General features: G+C 57.3%; 7 protein-coding genes across 10 annotated transcripts in view; 6 read left to right on the top strand and 1 right to left on the bottom strand.

The window, feature by feature from the left end:
* The window catches only part of H310_04307 (hypothetical protein), a gene marked incomplete at both ends in the record, with an annotated part of 686 nt that extends 529 nt beyond the window's left edge, over positions 1–157 (top strand). The window contains one exon of the mRNA XM_008868610.1: positions 47–157. Within this exon, the coding sequence (XP_008866832.1) occupies positions 47–157 (111 nt within the window). The remainder of the gene's footprint in view (positions 1–46) is intronic.
* Positions 158–1,224: 1,067 nt separating this feature from the next.
* On the top strand, positions 1,225–3,082 carry H310_04306 (hypothetical protein). The gene is made up of 5 exons (XM_008868609.1): positions 1,225–1,682; positions 1,740–1,865; positions 1,915–2,280; positions 2,367–2,489; positions 2,538–3,082. The coding sequence occupies exons 1-5, from the start codon at positions 1,232–1,234 to the stop codon at positions 2,954–2,956; spliced, it is 1,485 nt and encodes a 494-aa protein (XP_008866831.1). The 5' UTR covers positions 1,225–1,231; the 3' UTR covers positions 2,957–3,082.
* Positions 3,083–3,261: 179 nt separating this feature from the next.
* On the top strand, positions 3,262–7,000 carry H310_04305 (hypothetical protein). Of its 4 annotated transcripts, XM_008868608.1 has the most exons (6): positions 3,262–4,289; positions 4,340–4,722; positions 4,776–5,214; positions 5,264–6,001; positions 6,068–6,335; positions 6,383–7,000. In XM_008868608.1, the coding sequence occupies exons 1-6, from the start codon at positions 3,327–3,329 to the stop codon at positions 6,901–6,903; spliced, it is 3,312 nt and encodes a 1,103-aa protein (XP_008866830.1). In that variant the 5' UTR covers positions 3,262–3,326; the 3' UTR covers positions 6,904–7,000. The 4 variants fall into 4 exon arrangements, with proteins under 4 accessions (XP_008866830.1, XP_008866827.1, XP_008866829.1 ...); XM_008868605.1 differs by having other exon boundaries at positions 6,068–7,000; XM_008868607.1 differs by having other exon boundaries at positions 5,264–6,335.
* Positions 7,001–7,334: 334 nt separating this feature from the next.
* On the top strand, positions 7,335–14,020 carry H310_04304 (hypothetical protein; the record flags this gene model as incomplete). Its single annotated transcript, XM_008868604.1, has 26 exons — positions 7,335–7,477; positions 7,533–7,629; positions 7,690–8,005; positions 8,092–8,198; positions 8,277–8,428; positions 8,481–8,561; positions 8,612–8,774; positions 8,825–9,034; positions 9,076–9,612; positions 9,685–9,936; positions 9,992–10,093; positions 10,138–10,277; positions 10,342–10,522; positions 10,573–10,689; positions 10,741–10,815; positions 10,868–11,167; positions 11,230–11,322; positions 11,385–11,627; positions 11,678–11,929; positions 11,981–12,112; positions 12,217–12,510; positions 12,641–13,099; positions 13,173–13,277; positions 13,350–13,394; positions 13,496–13,630; positions 13,700–14,020. The coding sequence occupies 26 exons, from the start codon at positions 7,335–7,337 to the stop codon at positions 14,018–14,020; spliced, it is 5,052 nt and encodes a 1,683-aa protein (XP_008866826.1).
* Positions 14,021–14,210: 190 nt separating this feature from the next.
* H310_04303 (ribosomal RNA small subunit methyltransferase B) lies at positions 14,211–16,561 on the bottom strand. The gene is made up of 3 exons (XM_008868603.1): positions 16,504–16,561; positions 16,192–16,456; positions 14,211–16,132 (listed from the first exon to the last, which is right to left on the bottom strand). Exons 1-3 carry the CDS (start codon positions 16,521–16,523, stop codon positions 14,315–14,317), a joined length of 2,103 nt encoding a protein of 700 aa, XP_008866825.1. The 5' UTR covers positions 16,524–16,561; the 3' UTR covers positions 14,211–14,314.
* Positions 16,562–17,766: 1,205 nt separating this feature from the next.
* H310_04302 (hypothetical protein) lies at positions 17,767–18,754 on the top strand. The gene is made up of 2 exons (XM_008868602.1): positions 17,767–18,072; positions 18,114–18,754. Exons 1-2 carry the CDS (start codon positions 17,770–17,772, stop codon positions 18,651–18,653), a joined length of 843 nt encoding a protein of 280 aa, XP_008866824.1. The 5' UTR covers positions 17,767–17,769; the 3' UTR covers positions 18,654–18,754.
* A 790-nt stretch (positions 18,755–19,544) lies between these two features.
* On the top strand, positions 19,545–20,247 carry H310_04301 (hypothetical protein; the record flags this gene model as incomplete). Its single annotated transcript, XM_008868601.1, has 2 exons — positions 19,545–20,162; positions 20,218–20,247. 2 exons carry the CDS (start codon positions 19,545–19,547, stop codon positions 20,245–20,247), a joined length of 648 nt encoding a protein of 215 aa, XP_008866823.1.
* Between the last annotated feature and the right edge of the window lie 14 nt (positions 20,248–20,261).

The following is a 20,261-nucleotide window of genomic DNA, read 5'->3' as shown; positions in this document are numbered from 1 at the left end:
ATTTTTGAACACCCAAGAAGAGCCACAAGAAACCAGTGCCATCCAGCGACTGTACCCCGTCCTCCTGGCGCTTCGCGAAGCCATCGATTCGGCCCTTGCCCGCAGCGACCTCGAAGAAATCGTTCCCAATCCTCCACGCTTCCTCCGTGACAACTAGGAACTAGAAACGATTTGGAATGCCCGAGCTTCAGCGCCGAAAATCTTGAGTCAGAGCGCTGTATCTGCGCGTTTGAGTGTGTCTTATCTTGTTTGAAGTCTATGCCCATGTATCCTGTGCTTGTCGTTTAGAGCATGTAAATAAAGCGATGCAAATCTTCCACAACATATTTTGCTCCCACTGGAAGAGCAATGCTGGAGTTGGTGAGTTTTCACCAACGCTGCCGCCCCCCGCCCATCCAGCGATACACCGAGGATGGTCCGGTGTAGAGCGTATGCGGGACCTCCTTAGATGCCGTCCCCCCGTCGACTTGGTTCTCCTTGCCAAGTCCCAACACAACACAAAATATCTCCATCCAACATGCACCTGGCATCACTGTAAAATTATTTCAACGACGGACTGATGTAGCTCTGGGAGCTCTTGCCATCGTGGCGCGAACCGTTCACCCTGTTGGGCGCAGCACCTGTGTCTTGGAACTATGGCAACCCCACCCCCCGTCCGTGATGCTCATGCACAAGGCCTCGGGAGGCTTTCCGGGAAGCTCAAACTCGATGTTGACTCTTTCCCTCCTCGCTGGAATCCTGCATTGGTTTGCCACAAAGCGTGCCAAGCATCAGCGAAATGCACGGGGTTTCGTCGGTCAAGTCGCGTTCGAAAAACCGAGGAAAGTCAGCTCATCACATGCCATTTCGAAACCAGGTTGGCATGAACGCGAATATGCGCTGTGTGGGGAAGGCCCCATCGTGTTTCGTGGCAGCGATCGATAACGTCCATGCTCGCGCGCCAGTTCAACCTGTTTTCCATTCGACCCAACATCAAGTCCCTGGCCGTTGCTCATGGGAGCATCCCATGTTCTTTACGAGGTTGTGGGTGGTGCCCGTGGAAGCCCCACGCTGAAGTTTGTACAAGGGATGAAGCGCCGCGTGCCGACGCTGCAGGCGAAGAGAGGTCGTTGCTGAGGAGCTACGAATCGTGCCTGAGCGAGTACAGGCTGCTGAGGTGTGCACCCCATGCGACCTTTGAGTTGCATGTCCGGATAATGGTGTCAATTCGATTCAAATCATGGTGGCGGCGATGGAGGCGATATTGAAGGCTGTGCAAGACGACTTAGGCGGCCGTGGCATTCGCCACCTTCTGGACGCACAACGGGACGCAGCGTCTCTCTGGGCTGCCGCGACGGGCCTGCTGAAGCTCCCGGCTGACTCGCATGTGGCCATCCTGACAGGGTTTCCCTGCGTGCAACACGCCACGCCGCCGACCGAGACCGACGGCATCGCTGGCACGTTTGCACTGGCCCATAGCTTGCTAGCCCGTGGCTGCAACGTCCATATCCTCACCGATGACGTCAACGCCAGTGTCTTCCAAGTGTGCATCGATCACTGGAATGTTCTGCACCCGACGACGCGAGAGCGACTGTTCTTGCACACGTACCCGCGAGGTCCTGTCGTGCCACAGGATGTGGAGTACATGGCGGGATTAATCCAGCATTGGATTGCGATCGAGCGACCAGGCGCTGCTGCCGACGGTGGGTTCTACCTCCAACACTGACGATCCTTTCACCCCTGACGCGAAGCTGGTGCAGGCAACTACTACACCATGCGAGCCCGCGCCATCTCGGAGCACGTGGCGCAATTGGACTGTTTTTTCCAGCTCGCACAAGACCGCGGTGTCCCCACCTTGGCTATCGGCGACGGCGGCAACGAACTTGGTGTGGCCAGCCAACCCACGACCAGCCATTGAACCCTTCCGCCATGTAGGGCTAGGAAATGTGGCAGCGCTGACGAAACGCCACATCCCGCACGGCGATGTCATTGCGGCGGCCACGGGCTGCGACCATTTAGTCGTCGCCTCGATTTCCGACTGGGGAGGTTTCGCCGTGTGCGCAGCCATGACGTACTTTGACCCGTCCTTGTCCATGGTGCAACCGCAAACACTGGCCACGTTGGCAGCGGCAATGGTCGCTGCTGGCGCTAGAGATGGCATTTTAGGCACGGCCGATGCATTTGTGGATGGCTGGCCGGTCGTTGTGAGCCTGAATAGACTTCATCAGCTAAGACATCTCTGCAGCCGTCGATTCACTCGGCTCTTGGCAAGTCAGCGCGCCCGACCTACTGCTCTCTCAGGTAAGCCACAGACAAATTGCAGCGACACGGGCTGCAATGTCGAGGTTGCCGTGGGCATGTTAACATGATAACTTGCCCTCGAATAGAATGGCCTCGGCTTGGCGTGCGCTTTGACCCTTCATCGCACGAATCGAGCAGCCCATCCACGTTGATTCATGTCGTGTCGGAGATGGACCACGCAGCTCCACAAACGGCAATCGTCGCTCTGGGTATGTTTGAATCTATCCTGTCGGGACCAGTCACGTTGGTTTGGAAAGAAATCGCGTCTGTCCAAGCGTTGCCAGCTCCGGATGTCGGCTGCATTGTCTTGGTGCCAGCAGCGTTGCTGGAGTGTCCGAGCTTGTTGAATGTCGTCCGCATGTGGCAATCTCGGCCCCACTCGCATGTCGCGATCGTCGGGGGAAGCCTCCAACTCCTTCAACACGTAGTGGCCGCAGGGGTTTACGTCTCGATTCACGTAGTTGCCGAAACCTCTCACGACGACACAACAACGTCATGGTGCCAACAGCAACGAATTGGGGTCTGGGTCGACGCTGCGCCGGAGTCCACCACGACGGCATGTCCGTTCCTCGCTCAACCGTGGGTGGACGCCGTGCTTTGTTCGAATGAAGCTCAACTGCGCCTCCTCACGGACTCCATCGACGCCGCCGTGGTCGACGCGTGGCGAACGGGCTAGCCACGACGCCACGTCTGGCCTGGCCATCGTAGCCGCGTCGGTTCAGCGTCCCGACGCCCCACGTGAAGGTGAAAGCGCTTTCAAATAATTCGCGCATATGGAGACAACAATACATGATATTTGAAGAAAAATGGTTGCATCGGTGGTTCGAGTGACATGGTTTGAAGTGAACGTATCGTTGATATTGAAAAAAAAATTGATGACACCCAATTCGATTGTCATGAAATCAACAAACATTTCATCAATATCCTTCCTTTCACGCCAATCTTCTGGGTCACTTAAGCAAGTGTCGGTGAGGCTTGAATGCCGAGTTCCCATTGGGCCGGACTCTTTTCCGCTCGGTCTGATAACTTCACTTCGGGGTGTGTGAATGCCTTGCACGATGGTCACAGCCATCGTTGACAACAGCCCATCCCTGCGCGAGATTGGCATGGAAGAGCGAGCGGCGGGCCCGAGCGATGCGTCGTCTGCAGCAGCACCGCGGGACCTTGCCTTCTTTGTCTCGTGTGCAAACTTGTCCTTGGACGTCCCTGACAGCGCGGGCAGCACGATTGTGAACCTCACGCAACAAACGATGCAGCGCGGGTATGCGCTGGCAAAGACCATGATGCGAAAGGACACGACGTCAGGTTCTGCTCCATGGGATGGGTCGAGTTTTTGCCAGGTGACAGTCCACCGCGACCGTTTGTCCAACGGCAGCCCGTCCACCGTGACGTACCGAACCGAAACGATTCAAAAGTCGTCGTCGTCGCCGGCGTTTGTCGTGGGCATGACGCTACCTGCCGCGGACCTGTCTCCGTCTGACTCTGTGACGTTCGAATTGATGTCGACGCAGCTGGACCGCACCAAGCAGGCCAACGTGGTGTTAGCGACCACACCGTCCGTCGAGATGCACCTGCTCTTGGATGCTGCTGCTGCGCAATCAAAGCCACTGAGTCTTCCATTGTCCCTCCAGAAACAAGGTCCGTCTAGCGACGAAGCTAGCGCTAGCAACGTCGAAATCGACGGTGACACCACGACAACTTCGTCGGACGATACCACGACGTCGATCGAGCTCGTGTGGCCGCGCGCCGTGCCACCAGCCACAATGGCGCCATTTCTCCCGACCCACCGCACATTGTACCGATGGCCTCTGGACCAACTCTCCCAGACACTCCAGGAAACGATTGCGGAAACGACGTTGTGTGCAGTCCTTCCCCAGCAGATCCTCGCACAATCGAGTGCAGACTTGTCCGAACAAATCGGTGCTTGGCAACGTGTGCGAGACCGCGCCGCCCTTGCTGAATGCTTGTTTGATGACGTGGCATCGGGGCTTGCGATGGGCTGCGACGCGGTATCCCAAATGGCGCCCCTGGACGGCGATGGCATGACGAGTCCGCGTAGGTGCAAGTGGCCGTGCACCGTGCTCGTGGGCTCAGCTTGTCCGGCGCTCCCCTGCCACTCATGTCGGCCGACTCGGTCACGACGAACATTCGGTCGAGCATGTTTGCCCTCGCCAAGTCGGTCAAGTCGTCCGCGCTGTCCAAACTTCGCGCGACGGGAGCAACTGCTTCGTCCAGCGAGAATAGCATCCACGCGTACTGCGAGCTCCGGTGGCGGGACCCGAACACGATGGACGGCGTGTGGACGATCGGCCGCACCAACACGATCCTCAACAACCCGGAGCCGCGGTGGCGGCCCGAGACGCCCGCCGTCAAGCTGCGAAGCCGCATTGCCGCCGACACCTTTTTCGAGTTTCATCGTCCGCCGAACGCAGCCATGGACGGGTTCGGCCCTCGTATCCCTTCCGGCGTTGCTGTTGACACATGTGCTGCCGTAGATTTCTCGAATGTCACGTTTTGGTCGATCCTGCCAAAGGCACGAGCGCCAAGTCGAGTCGAAAGTCGCACATCTCGGTTGGGTACGCGCGACTCCCGCTCGTCCAAGTCCCCGTGGATGCCTCGGGCACGTTTATCTTTCAAGAATGGGTACGACTCCATCAACGAGATGATCCCGACAGTCTCTGCCGCTGCGACGACGATGGCCAGTGCGTCGGCGAAGTCGAAGTTCAATTCAAACTTGTCCGTGGCGCTGACGGCGCGTACCGGCAACACACGGACAACGTGCCCTTGCCGTCCTTGGTGGCGGCCGCGAAGTCGTCATGGCTGCAGCCGTCAACGCCACTAGCGCTCTTGCCAACACTGCCGTCGACGACGTTTGTCGATAAGCAACTTGCGACCCTACACGACCACAAGTCGACGTTGGAGAAGCTCATGGCGGTAGCGACCCCGAATGCGTCTGTCGTCGGTGACGTAGTGTATGCTGCAGGTGTCAACGCAATGGATGGACAACAAGAAATGCTTCAAATCAAGCCACGACAAGAAGACGTGGAGCGTGCAGCACATCCCGACCAACCTGCACGTGAGCTGGCTTCACATGTTGTCGACGGCCGATGACCCGCCTCGAGCTCTGCCGACAGTGTCGTGCGGCATCCCGGCGGCGCACGCACTGGGCCTCGACACGGATTTGGTGCGCCTTGACGACGCGATTACGGATGCCAGCAAAGACTGCATCGCCCTTCAAACACCGATGTCAAGTGTCGCCAGGGAAAAGTTTGGCCTGGCTGGCCTCTCCAACGACTGCGACGTCTTTGAACCAGTGGTGGAACTGCTCTCTGGAGCCGCCGCACCTGCCTCGTTTTTGTCGTCGCCATCGCTACCCCCTGCACCCCAGCCAACACCTTCGGAAACCACCCCCCGGGCGATGGCGTCGCGCCTCAACTCGCTGTACTCGTCCGCCAAGCGAAACTTACCCCCCGTCCCGTCGGCCTTTAAATCGTCGACAAATGGGGACAAGCCGTCGCTGGTTGCCCAGTGGGCCCGAGTTTTGGAGCTCCAGGGAACGTATCACCTGCGCAAGACCATGGTCGTGGCGCAAGCATTGACTGCCCTCACGGCGGCATTCCAGGCCGCCGTCGTGATGGCGATGCAAGAAGGGCCTCTCGTGTGGGCCGACCGGTTGGCGTTGTGGCAACGAGTCGGGTTTTTGTGTGGCTGGGAGAGTTTGGTAGGTGCCCGCGCCTTGTGGTTCGTGTTTGAACCCGAGGCACTATCTGATCGGTGTGTTTCGTAGGTGAGCTCGCAGGGGAAGGAGTTGCACATGCTGCACGATGCCCACGCTGGCCTCCTTGGCTGCAAGCACTTTCTCTTTCAGCTCGTGCCGATGGTGTCTCCCACGAAGCGGCAGGTCGACGTAGTGCTGGACGGCAACATCGTCGAAGTGCCGGTAGATGGCCTAGCCGCGGGCGGCGATCCGTCGCCGATCCCGATCGTGTCTGTGTTGTTCACGCAAGGCATCAACGAAATGCAGAGCTTGGCCAACATGTCGTCGCATCTTGGAAGTAAATCTCGCGCGTCTGGGCGATATTTGTGCTCATGTCGTGTGTAGGCGGCGCGTCGGCGCAGTCACAAATCAACACGACCAACTTGATTGCGCTCCATCAGTACTACCACGAAGCAGCCAAGACCAGCCACGAATTCCATGTCCAGCGCGACTTTGACCAGCTACGCGACGCTGTGATCAACGAAAACGGCGCGAGCAAGAACACTGACATCCTGCACTTGGCGGCGCAGGTCGTTCGAAAACTCTGCGGCGCGCGCATCACGTGCTGCAAGAGCGGCAAAGACCGGACGGCCATGAGTGTCACGTGGGAACAGGCCAAGTGGGTGTTGTCGCCGCCATCGACCGTTGTTTTCAAGTCGGACGCAACCGAAGACGACGAGAGCGCGCTTCGACTGGCGAATCTCATGCGCGAGTACGGCGTGCGCCTGGACGTAGCCAAGAAAAACGTCGGCCGCAAACGGTACTCGTTCAACGCGTTGCAGCGAAAGCTCTTGCCTCCAATCTACCGCCCCCCACTCTCGACCATCCAAGACATCGTGACGTCCGTCTCCCTCCGAGACTCGTAGTGTCGGGCGGCGGCGTAGGATAGCTGGCTTGAATGTCGTTGGTCATAAAGGCTCGGCATTGCCGTGGTGATGGTCGTCGTTAATCGTTGCAGCGACGCCGCCCGTCCTCCACGACTTCTGTACCCCTAGACTAGCCAAGCCAGTTCATGTTGGAGGAGAGAAGCGGCGGTCGAATCGGTCAAACGCGTGAACGGAAGCTTGCGTCCAACCCGCCACAGCGAGGACAATCCGAGTCGAGTGGCACGTGGGACGGGGTTGGCATGGATCGGGTCGACGCTCGATCTGCCGCCGCTGGCTGCATCGTTCGCGCGAGAACCCACACACGACCCATCGTCGCGCATGCCGTTTCACACGTTGGCAACGTTCGGTTACTCCTGCGAAACGGCCAGGACACATCGCTGTCGGGTTGTCGACGGGGCGTACTCGGCCGCATGAAGAAGGGCGGCCACAAGGCGGCCGTGGCGGCCATGGATAACATCACTTCGATCTCCGAGTTCGAGTCGGAATTCCACCACGCCTTTATCAAGAGTCGCCTCGACCACAACGACTACGTGTACAAGACGGCGCTTCTACGGTGTGTCCATTCCTTGTGTATCGTGTGGTTGAGTGGTGCGATGCATGCTTCCCAGGGACTTGGACGAGTTCTGCGACGTCGACAGCATGCACGTGCCCAAAGGGCCGCTGATTGTGTTTGGCGAACCAGGTAGCGGCAAGAGCGCGTTCCTGGTGCGTCCACCTCGCAACTTTGGTCGACGGCACCCTGCTCTCATCCCGTGGCCGGCCTAGGCCAACTGGATCAACCGCCGCAAGAAGAAGTTTCAGAACTGGAACAACGGGTTCCCCGAGTTTATCTTTTACCACGCCGTCGGGTGCACGCGTCAAGGCGCGTTCGTGTCCAAGCTCCTCGAGCGCATCTTGACCGAAATGAACGAGTACTTTGAATTGACCAAAGAAGTCCCGACGTTCGAGGAGCGCTTGAGCTGGCAGTTCCCGCGATACCTCGAAGCCGCGTCGCGCAAGGGCCGGACAATCTTGATCGTCGACGGCGTGCACCGGTTGCGTACGAGCGATGGCGACAGCATTCTCAAGTGGCTACCGCTATGTACGTCGCTTCGACCGGTGGTGCACATTCCATTGCAGCCGTCGATGCCGTCCGCATCTCGACGACAGTCTTGACTTGGATGGTAGCGTTTCCGCCAAACGTCCGGCTAGTGTTGGCCGCCACAAGCGTCTGTGCCGCGTCCCATCGAGCAGATGCGGCAGACGTCGACATGTCGACGATGGAGCGCATCAAGGTACGTGCGATCGAGGATTGTCCTAGAGAGACACCGATCATCCAACGGTGTACTCATGGGATCATGCGGCGCATTCAGGTCGAAGCGGTGCGCCGCAACTGGACAACCGTCTACATCAACCCGTTCACGGACGACGAGAAGCAGCTAGCCGTGCAAAAGTTTTTGTCGCGACAGACGGGCCAGGCGACTTTGCAGTTGTTCGAACTCCAGCAAAAGGCAAACAACCCTTCGTTGTCCCGACCACCCATTTCGTTCTCACTTTGACGTACAGGCCATAGCAAGCGTCGGCCGCACGTCGAACCCCATGTTTCTCAAGTCGATGCTCGTGGCACTGGAATGGGTGGCCAAGCGCGGGTACAACATGTACGGCAGCTCAACCTCCGAAACTTCCCCATGCATGCGGACAATCATAGTCACTCCGTGCTCCACGAGTGGCTCGGCGTCGCGACCATGTCGGAGCTGTTTGAAGTGATTCTACGAAGCATGGAGGCCGGCCACACACCAACGACAGCAGCCACGTCGGACGCGATGCTGTTTTTGCAGGAACATTCGCTGGATGCGACGTTTGCCTGGGTTGTAAGTTGAATCGCCCTCTTATAGTTGACGACGGTTCGTGCCGTGTGTAGCCGCAATCCACCAAGCCTCCCCAGTCAGGCAGCCAGCAAGGACTGGCCGCGTTCGCAAGCGCCCGGTCGAAACAACAGGTCAACTCGCCCGGACAGACCGCGCAACCATCTCACCGACTGTCCGAAACGTCTGTGGCGGAGTTTGTGAAGAGCACTCGGCGCCCAAGCACAGTAGGGGGGGTAGCTGCCCCCGACGACGCCTACGACTCGGTACATCCGTCACAGAAATCCATTTGACGCCATCATGGTAGGACGATGGGATGGGCTCCCCTCGTTACCAAGACGAAACGAATACGGACGTTCACTTGGCGTATTGCGAACTCTTTGACACCGAAATTAGCAACAGCGGGGCCAGTGGAGGTGTAGGGGGGTTTGGGGGCGATGAGCTCATTGCCTCCGATGCCCCACGCCAAGTGCGCACTTCTGTCTTGGCCCCGATGGCCGACAAATCCAGCGACCCTGCGGATGAGGTCCAGGGGGGCAACGGGGCGACAGACTCGCACGACCGCAGAATCGACAGCGGCAGCAACGACGAAGGGGCCGATCAGAATCATCATCCGAGCCCTTCAGTCCAACTACCAGCCACGACCCAAACGGCGGTACCTCGAAGCCCCCCCCCACCATTTCTCCGTCACTTGGAGCGCGTGAAGACCCACCGAAACATTGTATTTCCCGTGTACGTAACGGGGGGCCTACCAGTGGATGGCCTGGGGGGATTGCTGGGGAAGGCATTGTGTGTACTTTACGTCGCCCGCCACGGCCTCCTGCTGCACGAGCTGCGAACGCTGGTACGTTTTAGCCCCAACACTGGCGTTTTCACCGTCGATGGCTGTCATGACGGCGCTGTGAATGACACGTAGGTGCAAGCTATGGCTGCTCACGAAGCCCGCATTGCCCCCCTGGACGCCCCCGAAGTCCAAACACCGGCGGATGACGACGACGGAACAAACCTCGCGGCAATTCTAAATGACTACAAGCCGGCCCGCCCCAAAGTGCCTGCCTTACCAGATACGACATGGTCGACGCTTCTGTCGGCCTTGAAAGCTCTCGGGTGTCTGTTCCTTCAAGACATTGTGCTCCTTCCGCTTTGCTACGACACCCTTCGCGACCTTGTACGCACACAATCAGCCCGTCGACGGCGCACCAGTTTGTGATGCGATCGCGTAGATTTGGTGGCGGTACATTGGGTCCACGAGAATGGAGGAGTCGTACCACCATTGGCTCGTGCGGTTCTTTGTGGGCCACCCGCCCTCGTTTCGTCGAGTTGAGGTGGGTGGCAATCACGGACGACGTGGCATTGAATGGATGGTCAGGAATTGCCGTGGCACCTGGCAAGTTGCAAACGATGGCATGCCCTGAAAGACGTCCTTGTGAACCTCCCCATGTTTCAACTGTTTTTCACCGCGACGTACAAGACCGAGCTGTTTTGCTACTGGAAGACACTTACCGAGGGGTACCACCGACCCGCTCGCGCTGTCCCGACATCGACGACTCTTGTTGACCTCACGTGGCCGTAGTGAGGTGGTCAACGGCAGCTCAACCCCCCCGCCGCTGAACCAGCCCCCTGACGAGCTCGACACCACCAAAATGCCAGCGATCACCACATTCGACCTCGTTCGCGAGTACAACAAAAGCATTGAAGACTGGTATCGGTCCACGCGCCCCACGACCAAGCAGCTCTTGCCGCTCTTGCAAACAGTATCGCTGGCGGTTGTGAATGGCCGTGCTTGATAGAGAGTGCCACGTAGATGACCAAGTTTGTGTACGAGTACTCTGTGTTCAGCCAGTCGGAGCTCCCCGTGTTCAACCACCCGCACTTCAATGCCAAGCAACTCCACGTGGACGGATTTCGTTTCGTCCACCAAGTACGCCCGCTCTCGATTGGTTTTTTCAACGAGCTCGACCACGCCGTGTAGTTGCCTCATGCCGTGGCCCAGCAAGCGCTGGATCTGTCCTTGCACTGGCTGTACCAACGATGGGTTTGGGTCCAAGTAAGCCACAGTTTCTCTTCCGCCTGCATGGACATGTTCTCTGCTGTGATAGTTTCCATGGCTCGCCCTTGGCCACGACATTGACGACGGCGACGCCAAACCAGGCGCAGCGGGCGGCCTCACGGCATCCATTTCCCCGGAGAACAGTAAGGACGACGGCTCAGGTGTCCCCGACTCGCCCGACAGCCACGCCATGCCAGCGTCTTCCAGTGCATCCTCGATCACCGCCACCAACGCCACAACGACTGCCACCTTGGCATCGTCGCCGTCCCTCGTGTTGAGCAGTGCCACTGCAAATGCAGCCACATTGTCGCCGTCGCAATCGATGCCGACTCTTCCCAAGCAGCGCAAGGTAGTGTTCTGTTTGGCACACAACGGACATGTCCAAGGCCAGTCACGACCTTGCGGCACTAGGCGCAAGCGGCTCTGATTAGCCCGTACAAACTTAAAGGACATGCCAACGCGAGCCTGCCAACGATTGCGACCGCGAATGCCCCCAACACACTGGTACGAACGCCCCCTCTGTCGGCAAATCGTGCCGTTGCGAGTGTCCACGGTGGGGTTTGCAGGACATCATCGGACCCAACTCACCAGCGCACACCCTGATGCGGCGCAAGATGCAGTTCATCGGGTTCAAAAACGCACCGACGTCGTCGTTCCCGGCACAGCTCAAACACGATAGCAACTCGTTGACGGACCCAACTCTGCAGTCCGGCGTTGGCAAGATGCTGTCGCAGCGGTCGGCCGGCACAGCCATGTCGATTAGGGATTCCCTGAACGACAGCGTGTGTTGTGAAGGGTTTGGCCTCCCAGTGCGTCGCCGTCAACGTCCATGGAGGTGTGACTTGACCATGGTGTGTAGGCCCACTTGCAAGAGTACGCCAAGACGGAGGCGGACGTGAAAAAGTCATGCAACCAGCAGGTTCTATTCAAACTCCAGCAAGTGCACAACTTCCTCAAGCGGGATGCCAACGCCAAGTGCAATCGCCTCGACAAGCTGCGCCAGAAAATCCGCGACCGCAAGGCTAGACAAGCGTCGTCGCTCCAGTACATTCAAGAGGCCGAAGATGCGCTCCATGAAATGATCAAACGCATGGATCAAGTCGATGCTACGGTATGCGCAGCACCGCTTGTCACGGACGACGCACCGCCCCCGGTTTTGTAGCTCAAAGTCGTCGCTAAGCAAGAGAACACGTACTCGAAGCTCCTGAGCGCGTGCGACGACTTTCCCGCATCGGACAAGCATCACCTCGCTCATGTGAAGAAGGAGCTCAAAGTCCTGACGTTGAAGTTGCGGGTGCGTATACGCTGTGTGGGTCGGCCATCGCTGCTCGTGCGCCCATCGACGTTTGGGTCGTATCCCTGGCGGGTTGACGGCTGAGACGCGCGTGCGATCCGTAGGACTTGCAAAAGGAAAACGAAGCGCTTACGTTCGAGCAACACCACTTGGCGACTGTCGAGTACCCCCAGCTCGCCGCGGCGGTCGATGACAACAAGCGGCTCCACGACGCAGTGCTCGAGCGGCTCAACAGCACCAAGGCACGCATGTCCCAAGACGTGGCCAACATCGAGGCGCTATATCATGTCCGCAAAGGGATCATCGATCGAGTCAGGACCACCGCGTTCGACCTCAACACGAACGACACGATCGAACTCGACAAGATTTTGCACGTCCAAGCGGCCGCTGAAACGAATGTACGTGTCCATCGTTTCCCGGCTAGACTGTGTTGAGAATCGAGTGGATGTCTTGTCATGGCCGGGAGGTTGCGCTGTCCACCGGCCGCAAGCCGTGCCAGGTTTAACATGGTTTGTCTGTGGTCTCTAGGCGGCCAACAAAAGTCAAGTCGCCAAAGCAGCCCTGGAGCAATGTCAATCCATGTGCCGCCGCATCGTGCACGCAACTGGGTTGAGCAACATGGCGGCGATCCATGAAAAGTTCCACAACCGCGATGCGCTCAACCGATCGCTGGACGAGCAAGCCGCGCTGTACGAAGCGCGACTAAAGCAAATCAAGCTCAGCCACGCCGAGCTCGAGATGCAGATGAAGGGGTTGGAAACCACGCCGAAAGATGCAACCGACCCGCGGCAGCTCGAGGATCTGGCCCGGGACGCCGAGGCGTCGCTGAGTCGAGTCCAGCGCGCCTACGCCACACAGCTGCACGCGCTCAATGAAGTCATGGTCGGTGTGTCCAACATAGCCCGCCTCGTTGGCATCACGGACGTGCGGAAACCAAAACGGGCGCTCATTCCTGCCGCCGAGTTGTGGCCACCCTACCAAGACAAGGTACTGCCGCCTATGGCAGTGCCGTGCACTGCTTCATTTCTTGCCTCTGATGCAATCGGCACGGGATGAGTAGGAAAGCCGCGCGGTGACACTGGCTCAGTTCGAAACGCTGTCGGCAGCATCCATGGCCGACTTGATTCGCGTCTGCGAAGAACGCATGGTGGCTATCATTGACAACGTAAGTGGTTGTTTTTAGATTATTGTGAACTTGAGAAGGCGGTGGCCCTAACGATTTGTTTCCGATGGATAGAACGAGCACGGCCGTGGCGACCCCGATGCCTTGTTTGCTTTGTCCGTACGTCGCCGCTTGGAATGCCCCGATGGGGGAACGGGGAAGGGCCCCTTGGAGCCTGCCACCCAACAGGTCCTTTCTAAGCTGACTTGTTGTCCTTTTAGCGCCAGATTAGCCGCCGGGAGTCGTCCGCGGGCCTCTCGAACGCATCCCCCCGTGGCAACACGGCCAAACGACGGGCTAAACAAAGCAAGCGCCGGTCCAACGATACGACGATGTCACCCCGTTGGGACAAAGACGTATGAATGAAAGCCCCCTGATCATGGATCGACTTGATCGATCTCATGCTGCCGTTACGATGATGATAGCTGTCGGATGTGGCCGCGGCGGCCGTGCTGGACGACAAGAGCTTGCTGTTTTCGCTACCGTCGACCCCCTTGCAGCAGTCGATTCAGCCCTGCGGAGTCAATTCGAGTTTGATGGGTCGTGATGTCGGTGGCGACATGGGTGTACTTGTAGACGATCCAGCCGAACCCCCCGTGGCCACCAGAGACGTCATCAAGTCTGCGAGCAAAACGAAGCTCGCTCTCAAGCGCAAGGAGCTCCTTGGACGGACGTCGGCGCTGCCCCTGCCTGCTACCAACTCCATTTTGACCTCGCACCATGACATTGCCAACCTGGAGGCATGAATTCGGTTTCACTAAGGCAACGAAGTTCCGTTGAGCTCGCGTGCACTCCTTGCTGGTGTCGGCGGTTGTGGCACGCCACCAGCTAGCTTGCCCCGTCCTGGCGCTCCTTCTGTCGCTCTAGAGTACTATGCGGTAGAGGGCGAGTGGCACTGCAGCAGCGCCATGGCAAACCCGTCAAGTCGACTGTGCGCTGCACTTCGAAGTATACATATATGTATCCTTACCACGGACAGAATGTGCCGTCGACGGATTGTATAATAGGTCGGTGTCGACTCGTCGTCATATGACTGGTTTCTATTTCTTTTGGCGCTTCTTCATCCGCGCCTGTGCCATTTTGTTGTCCATAAAGCGCTTTTGCTTTGGAGGCTTGGGTTCCCCCGACGGTTTGGTCGCGCGACCGGGGGTGAACCCGGGTCGGCCGCCGGCCTTTTTCGCGCCGCCGCTCGGCTTGCCCTGGGCTTTATGGAATGGCTTGCCCCCTTGTGGGGGCTTTTTGCCGGCAAACTTGGATGTCATTTGCGGTTTCGTGGCCGGTCGTGCCGCGGCACGCGCGTTGCCTTTGGCGGCCTTGGGGGTCGGGACCGCCTCCACTTCTTCGCTTTCTAGTTTGTCGTCGCTGGCGACCTCGTCCTCGTCCTCCTCCTCATTCGCGTCCTGTTCCTTGTCTTCTTCGGCATCGTCGTCTTCGCTGGCCTCATCGTCCTTGTCAACTTTATCCTCGTCGGATGCATCGCTCATGTCTTCGTCAACGTTGGCGTCGACGTTATCTGAAGCCTTTTGGTTCTCGGCCTGGAGTTTTCGCTTGGCGCGCTTCGACAGGCCGTCGTCACCGTCGTCAGCATCGTCATCTTGGTCGCGGTGGGCGAGTGCATTGGCGTATTTCTTGAACTTGGCGACAAAGAACCCGTCCATGTTGTGCACGTGAGGGTAAAATCGGCGCGTGAGCGCCACACTCGGGTGGAAGCGCTGCTGCTGGTACCGCGTAAAACCAGGTTTGCCGTGCTCGAGGCCAGAGTCCACGAGCTTGACGGCGCGCTTGCGCAGGGCATAGTCGACAACTGCTTCGTTTTCTTCGACCATGACGGAACAGGTCGAGTAAACTACAACACCGCCGCTGGCGCTCTTGGCATCGACGGCATCAATAGCGGCGAGGAGGAGTTCCTTTTGCAAGTGGGCAAGGCGCAGGACGTCCTTCTCCGACTTTTGTGTTTTGATCGAGGGATCGCGGGCAATCACACCCATACCTGTGCACGGCGCATCGAGCAGGACGCGGTCAAATCCCTGAAAAACTGTAGGAAGCTTGCGGCCGTCGTAGTTGGATACGGCGCAGTTTTTGACGCCGAGGCGGTGCAAGTTGGCCACGGTCGCTTTGAGCCGTTGTTTCTTCAGGTCGTTCGCGATGAGAGACCCCGAGTTTCGCATGAGCTGCGCCACGTACGTGGTTTTCCCACCTGGGGCACAGCACATGTCGAGAATGCGCTCGTTCGGTTCAGGCGCCAGCGCCAAGACTGGACCGAATGACGACGCAGATTGAAGCATGTAGTGGCCAGCCAAGTACTCGGGGGTGGCCCCGATCGGAACGGGCGAGTCGTAAATCTTGAGCCCGACCTTGGACCACTTGGCCAGCGGGTCCAAGTTGACTCCGCGCTGGATGAGCGCCTGGGCCAGGTCGCGGCGGCGGGTCTTGAGTGTGTTGGCGCGGATGACAAGCGGGCGCGGCTGCTCGTTGGCTTCGATGAACTCGAGGCACTCAGCCGGCGAAAACATTTGCAAAAACAGAACCATGAGCTCGCGGTTGTAGCCGAAGTACGACGCCATGTCAGTCGTGAGCTGGTCAATGTATTCGCTACGGCTGCGATGCTGTTCGCGGCGCTCCTTGAATTGCGCAAGCACTTCAATGATATCCTTGATGCGCTGGTACACGTCGCCGGCGTCTTCACCCTCGGCGTCCTCCAATGCAAACGTTGCCTGGTTCTTCAGGTTGAGCTGGAGTTCCGCTTCGGCATCTGCGTCATCGCGCTGGGCCTTGGCTGCCGCCTTCTTGGCCTTCTTTTCAAACGCCGTTTCTTCTTCATCGTCGTCGTCATCGTTGTCCGAGTCGGACCCTGCGTTCTACAGAAACAAGCATTGCAATGAGATGCTTTCTTGCTCCAGGCACTCAAGCATCGGACCGCTTTGGGCTTGAGCCACTTGCGGTTGGCGTCCGAGAACCCGGCGGTCGGTTCGTCTTCGTCATCATCTTCTTCATCATCCTCATCATCTTCGTCGTCATCTTCGCCTTCACCGTCAAAGTTGTCGTCTTGCAGCTCTTCCTCGTCGCTGTCTTCTTCCACATCGTTGTCGTCTTCCTCGTCGGATGACTCGGAAGGCAACGGTCGCTTCTGTGGAGGTGCTGCCTTCTTGGTCTGCTTGGCAGCTACCTTCTCGTACTTGTTCCTATTGCGCAGTCAACGCTCCATGCCACACACAGCCGACCAACTCACGTGCGCGGCGGGGGTGCCATCTCTCTCGCTCGATGGAGTCGAAAACTGTTCAACACAAGAAACGATCTTGTGATTGGTGCAGGTGTCTCGGGCAATTATTGGCTGTTAACCAACCCTTGATTGAAGTCCCTCTTGATACAAGAACATATCCGCATACCGAGCCGATACAGTACATCCAACCTTGTCCTATGGACACTGCTAGGAATACTACAAGGATACTAGTCAGACCGTCAAAAATTGCGCTGCTTGGACATTGACAAGCTGTAGTCGGTGCGGTTGGCGAGGTTTTCGTGCCACAGCTTGCTGCGCAGTGAAATGCCACGACTGTTTGGTAGAGGCTGAGGTATGCCTCCATGAACGCCTGTGAGCCGGGAAAATTGCGGGCTGAATAGCACAGAAGCGGCGGGTTTAGAGCCAGGCACCCAAGTCGGTGGAACGAAACGACTCGGTTTTGCTGCAGTCGAAGGACGCTGTGTCATAAGGAGTGCTCCTTCAGTCCTTGCTGATGAGGTCTGCACACGTCACGAGAAGGTCTCGCTGGTCGGGCTGGATGGAATCGCATGCGCCAAGTTTGCCACGACGGACGACAACAGCATCAGGTTGTGCTCTGTCGTATACAGTACGAATTGCGTAAATCCAGGTACGACCAAGACCAGCATCACATCATATTCGTCCAAATCATGTCGTCGTGGAGAATGGCGCTCCGGGCGACGGTTTGGAATGGCAGGGTGCGACGGCGTAACCATCCCAGGAGCTTTCTTTCCACTTTGAGAGAACTCGTGGCTCCGTCTTCTATCGCCAAGTCGGTTTTTTTGCTCTGCCAACTCACCCGTTGAGCAGATTTATTGCAGTATTTGCATCCTTACCTGAGGCCGGTTTAGTGATGTTGGCCGACCCTTCCCCAGTAACAGACTCACGTTGATTGTCCCGTTGTCCTGACTTTGGTGGACAAAGCATGTCGTCCATCCTCCAGGTCAAACCTGGATGTTTCAAGGTCGTCGCTTCACGGGCGGCTTGGCTTCGTCGGTACCTTTGAGATAGCCTCGATACTTCAAAAACCCTTGCCATATACATCCCGCTGCGTCGGTCGGCTTGCCGTCTTTGCGCGACGAGCTGAATTAGCTATCAGTAAGTGGCCGCCAAGATCGCAAACATGACAAGATCGCAATCTGGGTCTAGACGTATCCGGAGGGTTCGCCTAGGGTTTGACATGGATTATCCGGATGCGCGACACCCCACCGAGCCAAACTAACACACGAAATCACGATGGCTCCCCTATCGCAGGCGGTGCTGTCGCAGAGGCAGCACTCGCATCATGCTATCAGGCTAAACGACACCGACATCCTTCGCGTTCAGAACCAAGTACTTGAGGCGAAAGTACTCCAACTCACGGAGGAGCTCGTGACAACGCAGTATGAGCTCCGGATCGAGCGTGTAAACTACAAGTACTTGCACCGGAAGACGCTTGGGTTGGAGGATCAACTGGAGTGCCAAGTGCATTTGGTGATGGATCTCGAGGAGAGACTGGCGGACACTGCTGCGGAGCTCGAGAGTTATCGGGAAAGCGAGGTACACTTCACGAAGAGTGACGATGATGATGGTGATTGTAGAGGGTCCTGCAACCTCCAACGATCGACTTAACTGCCATGTACACAGAGCACTTGACCATGCTTCATGAAGACTTGAACATGTACAGCGCGCGATGTGCTTTGTACGAGGCTAGCATTCGCGAGTTGTGGACCACCTATGTGACTCCGTGGACGGTGAAGCTGTCCACGGCTGATTTCACGGACACCAAACGTCTCAAATTGAGTACTGTCGACAAGGATTGCGAAGGAAGCGATGCCGATTCGGACGATACGGCATCGATGGACTCGGATAGCTACGACCGAGAGCTCCACGCATCCAACGAAGTGCTTGAAATGGCGAGCCACTGCGTGGACGAACTGTGTGTGGCGCTAGCTGACAGCATCGTGCTGCACCAACAGGAATTGGCGGCGCTTTCAACCCTGGAAACACAGTTCGAGGTGGAACGATTGCAATACGAAGAACTACTCATGGAGTCGGCCACAGACGAAGAGGCTAGCCAAGGCCAGCTCGACATCGAAGTGGAGTACTTTGCTGACAACATGATCGAGATCAAACGATAAACTGAAGAATGCGTTAACTTATGCAAATGAAAGTCGTGCGGGTGGAGACTCGAGAGCACCAACCTGGCGGGCGATAGAATTGGCATTGTGGTTACGTTTGCTTTGTTCTTGGGCCCAACCGACAAGTGATTTGTGCAAAAGATTCAGCGAACGTTGATGCCGGGAGAATGCGTGGCGCGACACATCATGCCCGCACAAAGCAAAGGAGCAACCGTCGCGTCCACTGGTTTATCCAACGAACAAGAACTAAATCATCACGTTCATTGCGCTGAGAGCGTCGCTACAAACTGGAAACACGTCCGGCAGGTCAGGGAACTATGGCTGTGCAGAATCCGCGGAGGCGTGACTGGAGAGCAAGCAGGAGAGACGCAATTGCATTCGTTCCTGCGAGATTGCAATGGGGAGGCTAGAGTGTGCAATGTGGACGACTGTGCATGGCTAGCTCAAATAAACAGCCTCGCACAGCCACTCCGTTACTGTTCTGCTGTGCAGGGCAGTTGGGTCGCCCGATTGTTTGACACTACTGCAATCCACGGTGTTTTTCAAGTACTACCATGGTTCTAGTAGCCGATCGCCGAGTTTGTAGTATTACTTTAGTAAGTAGCCACTGGGCTCTTGCCCCCCCCAACTTCCTGACGTGATGCTAGTACAGATTTCCCCCGCATTAGGAGACAGTAGACCTCGTGTTCAATCACTCAGGTCTTTGTCAGTGATTTCGATGTCACGTGGAAATTACAACCTCTGGTCGGTAATAAGTGCAGGCAGTGACAGAAAGTGGTGATGGACTTATCGGATTGGCCTAAAAACTAGTGGAGCGTGTCCCTTGGGCCGTGACGATTCTAGGGCTATTTTTAATTCAATTTTATTATCACATTTGCGTGAACGACGTCCATGGCTACTCCCAATACAAACTCCAAGTCTAATTTGTCCAATGACCAGCGAACGGCTCTCTACCAAGAGCTGCTCACTGTCAGCACCAACGGCACACTGTCTCGAGAGAAGATGGAGACAGTATGCAAAGCGTTTGGCGTCCACTCGTCGACTGGGTGGCGCATCTGGAAGCGCGGCAACGACAGCAAGTCCACCGGCGCGTGTGCTGACGTAAAGTCAAGGAAGCATTTGTCCGGCCGGAAGAAGATCTACACGACCGACGAAATCGAGAAGCGTATCAAGGCCGCGCCAGTGCATAGGCGCCAAACACATCGTTCCCTGGCGGCGGCTACGGGACTGTCGAAGTGGACGATATGGAACTTTATTCGACAGAAATGGATCACGCCACGTACCAGTTGGTCGAAGCCAAAGCTCAAGCCGGAGCACAAGACGCAGCGCATGTCGTTTTGCTCGATGCACCTGTCAGACGTAGGTCAACGTGAATTCAATGATATGTTCAATGTTGTTCATATCGATGAAAAATGGTTTTACCTTACGAAGATTCGTCGGCGCTTCTACATGTGGCACGACGAAGCGGCGCCGACACGTTCGCTGCAATCCAAGTCGCACATCACGAAGGTGATGTTTCTTGTCGCTGTCGCCCGACCAAGACTGGGCTGGGACGGACGGGTAGGTTGCTGGCCGCTCGTGGAGACCACCGTAGCCCAACGCAGAAGC

This window comes from Aphanomyces invadans, assembly GCF_000520115.1.
Source record: "Aphanomyces invadans strain NJM9701 unplaced genomic scaffold supercont1.6, whole genome shotgun sequence".
NCBI classification, from domain to species: Eukaryota; Oomycota; class Saprolegniomycetes; order Saprolegniales; family Verrucalvaceae; genus Aphanomyces; species Aphanomyces invadans.
Note: the sequence above shows the minus strand (reverse complement) of the source record. Positions and strands in the feature narration are given on the sequence as shown.